At 30.5% G+C, this 10,789-nt stretch overlaps 2 protein-coding genes across 2 annotated transcripts; one reads left to right on the top strand and one right to left on the bottom strand.

Annotated features, from left to right (window-relative positions):
• Window positions 1–3,730: 3,730 nt before the first annotated feature.
• Window positions 3,731–5,673, top strand: LOC101499943 (pentatricopeptide repeat-containing protein At2g20540-like). Its single transcript, XM_004490096.4, has one exon. It carries the CDS (start codon window positions 3,883–3,885, stop codon window positions 5,452–5,454), a length of 1,572 nt encoding a protein of 523 aa, XP_004490153.1. The 5' UTR covers window positions 3,731–3,882; the 3' UTR covers window positions 5,455–5,673.
• A 116-nt stretch (window positions 5,674–5,789) lies between these two features.
• Window positions 5,790–10,289, bottom strand: LOC101499639 (uncharacterized). The gene is made up of 11 exons (XM_004490095.4): window positions 9,901–10,289; window positions 9,667–9,814; window positions 9,281–9,352; window positions 8,319–8,390; window positions 8,062–8,133; window positions 7,509–7,652; window positions 7,349–7,429; window positions 6,927–6,998; window positions 6,716–6,787; window positions 6,142–6,213; window positions 5,790–6,060 (listed from the first exon to the last, which is right to left on the bottom strand). Exons 1-11 carry the CDS (start codon window positions 9,992–9,994, stop codon window positions 5,970–5,972), a joined length of 990 nt encoding a protein of 329 aa, XP_004490152.1. The 5' UTR covers window positions 9,995–10,289; the 3' UTR covers window positions 5,790–5,969.
• Window positions 10,290–10,789: the final 500 nt, after the last annotated feature.

The following is a 10,789-nucleotide window of genomic DNA, read 5'->3' as shown; positions in this document are numbered from 1 at the left end:
TATATATATATATATATATATATTAAAATAAGTATTATTAAATATTATAGATTTGTAGCTTATTAACATTATGTCTATACTAGCACATGTTGGTGCATTGAAGCCTTTGAAATGCACAAACACAATTGAATCAGGCCCCAACTTGAGTTTAGAAGATGAAGAAGCAAATATAGGTTTCAATTATGGGATGTCTAATGTCTTAGTCAGCTTTCAGTTGAGTTCCATTCAACAACACTACATCACTTTGAATGCTTCCATACTTTGGTGTCAAATGGTACTCTTCCCTAATTTGTATATTGTTTATATTGTGTACTCCTCTAAGTACATATTCATGTCATTCACAAGTGAAAAATTGAATATTGACTTGGACGTGTTTATGATGAGAACAATGATACCAGACTGAAAGAAATAATCACCAAGAATCACCAGGAAGTTAGATTCATTGAGCAAAAATTAATTAAGAATAAAATGGCGTAGACAAATCATTGAGATTAAAGGTAGTCATGGGCCAGTCCAATATGCAGTTACCTCTAAGCTAGGCATAATATTTTTACAAATACTATTAGTAAATAGTTTTTTTTTTGTTGGTGGACTTAATTCATTCCATTTTGTTCATTTTCCAAACAATGAAATGAGGATTTTGTTATGTTTCATCATAAGATACCCAAACAATAGAATGAAAATTGTGTTCCATTCCGCTCCGTGATTCCATTTCGTTTGTTTTAATATATCCAAAAGGAGCCTAAGGGTATGCCTAGATAGAAGGTTTTAGAGGAAAGGGAAAAGGAGAGCTTATTTTTCTTTTATAAATTAAGTTATAAAATGATTTTAAAAATGAATAAGTGTGCTTGAAATGTTAAATGGTCATTATCTTATTTTTCTTTTAATTTTTTTACAGTCTCAAATATATACTAAAATATAAACTCAACGTATTTTTCAAAGTCTTCTGCTTTGAAATCTAACTCCCAAATATACAGTAAGAATTTGTATAAAAAAATTGACATAAACAAGATGATTGAGATCAAAGGTATTCATGACCGGGTCCGATATTCTAGTTACCCATATGCTAGACATAGAATATTTCATAATACAAATATTAAATAAGTTTTTAGTTAGTGAACCTAAATTAAAGGATTGTGTTTTTTTTAAGAGGCAAATTAAAGGCATATACATGGCCAAATTAGTAAATAATCATTCTATGAGATAAAGAACTATGGTTTAAATTTTAAAAAACGCAATTGTTGAAAGCATTTAGTGGCAAAAAAAGACCATAAAAGTGAATAAAAATGTATATCAAATTTTAATTTGCATAACTCTACCCCTTTCTTCAAACAATGAACATATGCACATAAATATGGAGAAATAAAAATAAAAAACATTAACTTCCAAGAACCAAATCTATATTCTTTATAATTTTAAGTACTAATGTGAGTATTTCCTTAAGCAAATAGAAGTATTATTGAACCTATACATACCAGCACCAAGGTTGTAAATATGATGAGTCACTCCATATTTTGTATCCTTTTGAAATTGTGTACTTCATGAGACTTATGGCATTTGATGGGTTCCATTCTCCCATATAGCTTAACTTGTCCTCCTTGTAATTTGTCTTTCCAATTAGTGCATTTAGCCCAAAAGTGAGTTTCACTCAGCAAAATTAATAAAATAAAATAAATGAAAAGAATGTCACATATTTGATGCTAATTAACATAGCAACATGCATATATTGAGAAAAGGGTATGCATAATCTTTCTTGATCAGATGGGGGCATTCCTTTTGTTCACCAAATTGGTAAATAATTTGATCTTGCAATGATCCTCCTAATCTTATTCTCAAGGGATCAAATGCTGGAAAAAAAATGTTAGCAATTAGAAATTTGATAACAAGTGTGGAACTATTAATGTCCACTTGTAATGGTATTCTACTCTAATTATGATGTACAATAATCTAAAGACAAATTAAATGTAACATATATAGTTGCAGATTGCAAATTAAACAAGCAAGCTTTTGGGAATTTTTAATCTATAAAATCGACGAATTATTTTACAAGGACTAGAAAACATATTTTAATATTCATTTTTTAATCTTCTAAACAACCTAAGAAAAGCTAATAAATTCCATAAAAAAAAAAAAAAAAAAAAAAGGCTAATAAATTATTATTTTCTAGGGACTATGATTTGACTTGAGAAAAGAGAATATACCCTTAACAGCATTTCGAGAGAATTTTGTTACCCAAGTCCTGCAAATGTTAAAAATATATCACACATGTTAGGTATATATAAACTTAGGATAAAAAATTAAAGATGCCAATATGCATGAGTCTTAATGGTAATTAATCTACCAGAGAGTTGTTACTTTCACATCCATTATGAAAAATAATGGAAAATAAGCACTGAAAATAGTATGCACAACTTTTGGTCTATTGTGACTATATTTATAGAGTTGCTTATGTTTTCTAGTTTATATTAAATTCCTTCTAAGGATGATGATATATTAATATCAAATGTGCAACACCAACGTGTTTGTCTATCAATTTTTTCGATAACAATAGCAGAATTTTATTTAAAAAAATGAAGTTATAAATAAAATTTTATCTGATTATTTAATAGATTAATCTAAACAAATATTTGATTAATTTTCCCTATTCAAAATAGATAAAATGGTGTGAATAATAATAACCTTAACAAACTCATCGATTCATAACTAGTATATATTAGGATCTTGATTAAAAAAAAAATTAGCATCAAGATGCTGTTCTCGTTCGTGTTTACCAAAATCAAGCTACATAGTTAGGAACAAAGGTAACACTTTTTTAACTGAGTGAGAGGAGGGTTTTTTAACATTGTGGTGGGATATGGTGACGTGGAATCAATTAACCTTAAAAATCGTACTTAAGATTCATTATATAAAACTGTCCTCTATGATAAAGATCTGAATTAAAATAGAATATAAACACGATAAAATTTATCATATTATGTAATTGATGTTCATAAAATAACAAACATAATAAAATTATTTAATAACAGAATTGTTCTTGTGAGACAATTATTTTCTTTTCTATATTAATTTTTATATTTTTAATTTTTATAAATTAAAAAAAATACTAAAAAAAGTTAAATAATTTTATAATAATTAATTGTTCTACTAAATAAATAATTTAAATTTTATGAAAATCACGACTAATTAAATATATATATATATATATTATAATTAAATAACAAAACTACCCATACGAGAAAATTAATATTCATATCTTTTTAATTTTTAATGATAACTTTAATTTTAAATGTTCTTTCTAATTTATTTTTTATGATTTTAGATTATATAAATTATAAAATTATTCATGTGATAAAATTATACATATTTTTAAAAATGAATTATTACTATTTTTATTTTTTTAATTTAATATCCATTTTTTGTAATTTATATTTTTTAAATATATTTTATTATGATAAATCAATAAACTAGTATTTTAATTTTATTATGTTAATTTTTAACTCGCCTAAAATTTAAGGTAAAACTTTTACCTAAAAAAACATAATATAATAAATTTTAAGATTTACGTGTGATATCTTATTATCTCATCAAATATTTGATTAAGACAAAACATAATACAATTATTCTATTATATCTCTTGTGATGCATAACAAACGATTCATAGAGTATAACAATCATTTTGTTTAAAAAAACTATATTTTCCTCTCTTTCCAACCAAATGTTGTTATTCAAAAGCAAGAGCTTCTAAATCCATATTTTAATATATTTCAAAATATGCATCGCAACTATGAATGAAATTAGATGAAACAGCTAGAGAGAAAAAAAAAAGGATAGATGAAATATTTTAATTTAATTTTGATTATAGTTCGTTCCAAATAAATCCCCATGTCAAGTAGCAGCAAAAGATGCTTAGTACTATTAGAGAAATGCAAAAACATGAACCAACTAAAACAAGCACATGCACAAGTTTTCACAACAGGTCTTGAAAACAATACCTTTGCTCTTAGCAGAGTTTTGGCTTTCTGTTCATCACATTCACATCATCATGGAAGTCTCGCCTATGCATTCAGAGTCTTTGAACGCATTCACGATCCCACAGTTTGTATATACAACACAATCATCAAAGCTTTTCTTCTCAATGGCAAGTTTAACAACACCCTCCACGTGTTTGTTAAAATGCTTCAGAAAGGATTGAGACCTGATAACTACACGGTCCCATATGTTTTGAAGGCTTGTGCAGCACTTCATGATTGTTCTTTGGGGAAATTGGTTCATGGGTATGGTTCAAAATTGGGTCTTGTGTTTGATATCTTTGTGGGTAATAGTTTGATGTCGATGTATGTTGTTTTTGGTGATGTAGTAGCTGCACGATATGTGTTTGATGAAATTCCTTGTCTAAGTTTAGTGTCTTGGAGTGTGATGATTTCGGGGTATGCAAAAATGGGTAATGTTGATTCTGCTAGATTGTTCTTTGATGAAGCACCTGAGAAAGATAAGGGGATTTGGGGTGCCATGATTTCTGGTTATGTGCAAAATAGTTGTTTCAAGGAAAGTCTTTATTTGTTTCGTTTGATGCAGTTGACTGATATAGTTCCTGACGAGTCTATATTTGTGAGCATTCTTTCTGCTTGTGCTCATTTAGGAGCTTTAGATATTGGTGTTTGGATTCATAGATATTTGAATCGATCGAAGATGCTACCGTTGAGCGTTCGTTTGAGTACTAGTTTGTTAGATATGTATGCTAAATGTGGAAATTTGGAATTGGCGAAAAGATTATTTGATTCAATGCAAGAGAGAGACATTGTATGTTGGAATGCTATGATTTCTGGTATGGCGATGCATGGAGATGGAAAGGGTGCAGTCAAGTTATTCTATGATATGGAAAAAGTTGGTATGAAACCTGATGATATAACATTCATTGCTGTTTTTACTGCTTGTAGTTACTCGGGAATGGCTTTTGAAGGTTTGAAGCTGTTGGATAAAATGTGTAGTGTTTACAACATTGAGCCTAAAAGTGAACATTATGGTTGTTTAGTTGATTTACTAAGTAGAGCAGGGCTTTTTGAAGAAGCTATGGTGATAATAAGAAGAATAACCAATTCATGGATTGGCAATGCAGAGACATTGGCTTGGAGAGCATTTCTGAGTGCATGCTGTAATCATGGAAAAACTCAACTGGCTGAAGTTGCAGCTGAGAAATTGTTGCAGTTGGAAAATCACAGTGGAGTGTATGTTTTACTGTCTAATCTGTATGCATCATCAGGGAAACATAGTGATGCAAGAAGGGTTAGGGATATGATGAAAATTAAAGGGGCAAACAAGGCACCAGGTTGTAGCTCAACAGAGATTGATGGAGTTGTCAGCGAGTTCATTGCTGGCGAAAAAATACATCCTCAGATGGAAGAAATACACTCGGTTTTGGAGAAAATGCATATGCAGTTAGACTATAATCAATAGATATTCACGGGTTAATTAGGTTCTTTTAAAATCATAATCTTGTTGGTGTGCGGAATAGTTGGCAGATATCTAAGTCCTGTAGACATATGGTCAAGGGTTTGGTCCCCAATCGTTGCATACAAAAAGAACACCAATTGGAAGAGATCATTTATCTCATTTATTGATACACCTTGTAGCAATCCCTTTTTCTCCCAAAGTGGGGACAACAATTGTGATTCATCTTTGATCTCGTGTAAAGTTATATATTTTTATCTAAAAATGTAATATTATACTTCATCTATTTTTGAAGTTGATATCAAGAGTGCATAACTATGACTATCTATAGTACAATGAACTTAGATATAAATAATAATAAACTTAAGAAACTATTGTTTATTGATACTGACAAAGATAGCTTTGGCAAAAATTGAAATAACTATATTTTGGCTATTTCATTGAGATACGAAGAACTATTGTTTCAATAATTATACACTTAGACTTTCTGAAGAAAAAAAATAAACACTTTTTAAGTTTCATTAAACAAGGAAGTCTGAATCAGAAACTTCAAGCACTTTGTGCAGACCAATAGGGTTGGCACCAGGCCGGAACGCATTTCCCTCAATGTACCTGCAACAATCATATGATAATGATTAAACAGTTCAATGAACACAAGATAATGAATGCTTTATGCATCGGTGAGAAACTTACATTTCTTTCAAAAATGGATGCTTGTAAAAATGTTCAGGAATTCTCCCTGTAAACTGATTGTGATCCAAGTACCTGAAATAAAGATTAGAAAATCCTCAAATCCCTAATACTTCACCTACATGCCAAATACATTTCTTGCAAGAATTAGTATCTGGTGGTCTAACTAGAACAAAGCAAAGAAATCATGGCAAACTTCCATGTTCATTTTTCACATGACTACAGAAATTAGAGCTCAAACAATCAATCAGCATTATATCTCTAGCATCATATTAAGACCATGATTTGTCGATGAAGAACTAATAACAGCTAGTTAAGCACAAGTTTCTAGTACTTATGCTGCATTAGAGGATTGAATGCCTAAAAGTTTACAAGTCTCGACAAAGAAGGGTGACCAAAACTTTCATTAATTTCTATATGACCAAAACTTTCATTAATTTCTACATGATCATGCCATCAGATCTTCAGCAATAATACACATTTCAAAATATATCGGTTATTCTACCCTACCCTAAGAATATGCTTCATCAACTAGTCCAGCAAGCTATCAAAACATAATGTTAAATGACAAACTTACAAGTATGTCAATTTAGGAATATGAGCAACGGTAGATGGTAAAATTCCTGACATTTTGTTGTAGGACAGGTACCTGCCTCCAACAAACAAACATGTTACCGAAATTTTCAATCTAGATTGATCTTGACACAGTAAAATCATATTTAACAGCACTGTAGAAACACATTAAGAGGAAGGAAGAAGAAAGCCAGCGGTAAAAAAGGGATACTCACAAGATTTCAAGACTGGATAAGTTGGCTAGTTGTGCAGGTATTCCTCCAGTAAAATAATTATTGTTTAGATATCTGGTTAGCCGAACAAAATTTGTCAATATTTAGAGACAACTGCAGTTAATTAAGCAAATATAGCATAAACGCTTGTCATATAAGTGCTTATGTATAAACTATTTTTATCACAAAAATTAAATAAAGTCAAATTATTTTCATACAAGTTATAAACTGTTTTCATAAACTATCCTAGAGAGCTAATAGAAATAAGCTGAAAACAGCTTATGGACATGTAATAAGTTTTGTCCATAAGTTCTTCCAAATAGTCTCACAAGTGTTTATGACAATATATAAGCTCAAATTTGTCAATCTAAATAGGCCTGAAACGGTAACGTCTGGAGAGATATAATTCACAAACAAGAACTTACAAATTGCGTAATGCCGGAAAGCAGCCTTCAATACGAATGAGTTCCCTTATGGTCCCGACCAAATGATTGTTACCAACATCCCTATAAAAATAAAAGCAATATAATGAGGCATAATTGGTTTGAGATATAAATATTCGCCTCTGAAAGGATTAAAAATTACAAGTGCCGAAGGTTTTGTAGAGTGCCCAATTCTGGTGGTAGTCTTCCCATCAGACGGTTTTCATGAAGATAAAGATAACGAAGATCAGGAAGATTTGCTAGCTCCTTGGGGATTTCACCCTTGAAACTATTGAAGCTTAGGTACCTACATAGGAATATCATATCTCAGTTGTTAACAAAATGCAAAAATGGGGAACAAAGGACTAAGTGTATGTTTGGTTCCAAATGTGGAGGAGGCAAAATTGATTCTAGAGGTGTAGATTAATTTTGAAATGTTTGGTTGTTTTCGAGCATAATTGATTTTCTCTCCCGAATTGATTAAAATTTGAAGCTATAATTTGCAATTTTTGTCTCTATAATTGATTTTTAGCCTCAAATTTATTATTCAACTCAATTTTACATAAATGTATCCAAATATAAATCACTTTACCTTCAACTCGCTTTTAATCAGAATCAATTTTACAGTATCATATCATTCAATAGCAAATTTTTATCACCGCAGAAACACACACACTACCAACCCCAAAGTGACTAGGAAGTTAAAAGTTACTCACAAATGCGTCAAACTTTTAAGCTCCCCAATTTCTGGAGGAATTGCATCCTGTAGTTTATTCCACCTCAAATTTCTGCAAGGAAACAAAAGGTAAAAACATGAGCCACATATATTTCATATAATATAGAACAAAATGATCAAACAGTTATTAGCATCACAATCTTGCCTATGTCATTGTATAGCATCACATAAAAAAAGATGTATCAGAACCATATAGAAAGAAAAATCAAAATCTAAGAGGGGTTAGATAATTCATACAGTATCTTAAGACGCTTTAACCGACCAATTTGAGGAGGAATAGGCCCTGTCAACTTGTTATTGTGGAGATCCCTGCCAAAAGTGCACATTACATCAATAACTAAGAGCTTTGAAGAAAGCAGATAATTGGAAGTCGTTCCGTTGTTATCAATCGTGGATTGTGCAAAATAATGATTTGTTCAAATCCTACTAAGCTCCAATGTTATAGTGCCACTATAGCTGATATTTGACAACGCTTTTTATTAAATAGCATAACGCACTGACGCAAAACAATAGCAATGTGTTCAAATTCCGCTACACTATAGCACTATGGAGTGACTATAACTGCTATTTGATAGTATTGGGTCTTTCAATGTAAACAATGTCATGAGAGTAAACAAAGTCCTTGGACTTCAATCATACATCATACCACAGACTAAATTCATGGTCCATCACAACAACTCTTCAAATATACTCTTGAACAAAAGGAATCCAACCTCCCACTACCAAGGTATTCTCATTTACCAAACCAATTAAAATCAAGATAGTGTTTCAAAACTACATGACAAACATACACACAACTCCCCGCCTTAATTGGCATCCAATTCCAACACAACCATATGCATCAAGCATGGTTTTGAAACTCGAAAAAACTAGGGTGTTATTCTATACGTGCTGTTTGAGTTGTTCACCAATAATAACATCCCGCGTAGAATAATAGCTAATAAGGAACTGCAACTAGATTTTTTCCTATATAGAAATAAAACGACAGCTAGGTTTTTTATGTCTCCACAACCACAAAGCAACCACGATTGAGACTACATCAGACGTCTTTCACAGTGATTCTCCACAATATGAAGGATCGCGATGCAAACGCAAATCGCAGCTGCGGCTTAAAACTTTGGTTTCAAGCAACAAAGTGTAATCCTCATGCAAATTAAAGGATCAAATTTTAAGTAACATAAATTAAGGAAGATACTTACAGCCGTGTAAGATCCAACAAGCTAGTAACAGCAGTAGGAAAAGGCCCAACAATTGAAACCGCATACACCTCACTACAAATAACAACAAAACCAATCCCAATTAAACTAATATCACACCACAATAACAATTAGAGATTAAAGGAGATACACCGACAATGTAAATCCTCTTTCCAATTATGACCATTCAACCTGCCACATCATGTTGTTTAGTTTTTAAATCAAATCAAAGGCAGTATCTAATTACTTGTTGTCATTGTAAAACAATTTTACACTTAAAGTTGCATCTCCTGTATTCTCTAACAAATATACTTAAACATCAAAACTTTCTAAAATCAAAATCAAAATTTTCACAAAAAATAAACAATTTTGAGATATAAAATACTCACAGCTCAGTCACAACACGATAATCACCGACAGTAGAACAAGTAACACCAGACCAAGGAGGAAGATCACCATCACCACAAGGATCATCTCCAACCCAAGCATATACTACTCTCCAACCAAGAGAAGCTTTAATCTCATTCAAAGCCTTAACTGCAAAAAACAAAAAAATTAAAAATCAATAATTGATTTCGACCCATCAAATAAAAAAGCGAAAAAAAATAAAGGGTATCAATTACCATCACGCTTAAGGGTCTTGCAGTGTGCAAGATTGAAAATTGATATAACGAAAATGAAGGTGAAGGAAAGTGAAGAAAAGGGTATCCGCGCCATTTTGAAGGCGCTGAGAAAAATGAATGTTAATTTTGTTTTTCTTTTTTTCCTTTTCTGTTGTGAGAATGCAAAAGCGTAGATCTGAAGTGTTATTTGTGTTTAACTAACTGTGTGATTCAGATTTTGAAAAATTGAGATTTGAGAGTGAAAGTGGAAAAGAATTTTTGGCGATTTTGATTAATTAATGAAATAGAATCGAAGTTGAGAATGAGCTAACGCGGAATTATCAAGTTGGAAAATGGAAATCTCACTCACTAGTCGGCACTCGTGTTTTTTTATGCAATTTTCATACCATTCTCTTTCTTCTTCTTTCTATTTATCTTTCTTTCTTTGTTTTTTTTTTTAATTACTACTTTTGTCATCTTAATGATCTTGTAAAATTTAAACATTAAATTAATTAATTCTTTTGACAAAATCATTGCATTTATTAATCAAGAAAAATACATGAAATCTAGGATTTCGCTCTTTCATTCAATTAAAAAAGTAACAATAGCAAGAAGAACAAACAAAGATTCATAAATAAGATGTTTTAATGGTAAAAAAAAAAAACTAAGATTTTTTTTACTATTTAGTCTTTGAAATTTTGATGTGTTACTCAATTTATTCTCTAATTACATAGAAAATCATTTTTTTAAATAGTAAAATATAGGACAATTTAGTTATTTTTAAAATTTAGCGATACAATTTTTTTATATATTAATATTATTACAAACTCATATACAATTGCGAATTAGAGAAGATATTCAATCTAATAATATTAATATTTATCAGTTGAGCTGTGATTTAATAATAATA

The sequence above is a fragment of the Cicer arietinum genome, chromosome 2 (genome assembly GCF_000331145.2).
Source record: "Cicer arietinum cultivar CDC Frontier isolate Library 1 chromosome 2, Cicar.CDCFrontier_v2.0, whole genome shotgun sequence".
In the NCBI taxonomy this organism is placed as follows: Eukaryota; Viridiplantae; Streptophyta; class Magnoliopsida; order Fabales; family Fabaceae; genus Cicer; species Cicer arietinum.
The sequence above is the reverse complement of the archived record's forward strand: the minus strand, read 5'-3'. Positions and strand labels throughout refer to the sequence as shown.

Bases quoted from the DNA above. Each gene is read 5' to 3' on its own strand.
- LOC101499943 (XM_004490096.4), top strand. From the start codon at position 3,883: ATGTCAAGTAGCAGCAAAAGATGCTTAGTACTATTAGAGAAATGCAAA.
- LOC101499639 (XM_004490095.4), bottom strand. From the start codon at position 9,994: ATGGCGCGGATACCCTTTTCTTCACTTTCCTTCACCTTCATTTTCGTT. The intron at 6,788-6,926 runs GTGAGTATCCCT...TGTTGGAGGCAG, and splicing joins TTATCCAGTCTTGAAATCTT to GTACCTGTCCTACAACAAAA. The intron at 6,214-6,715 runs GTAAGTTTGTCA...TCTTTATTTCAG, and splicing joins ATTCCTAAATTGACATACTT to GTACTTGGATCACAATCAGT.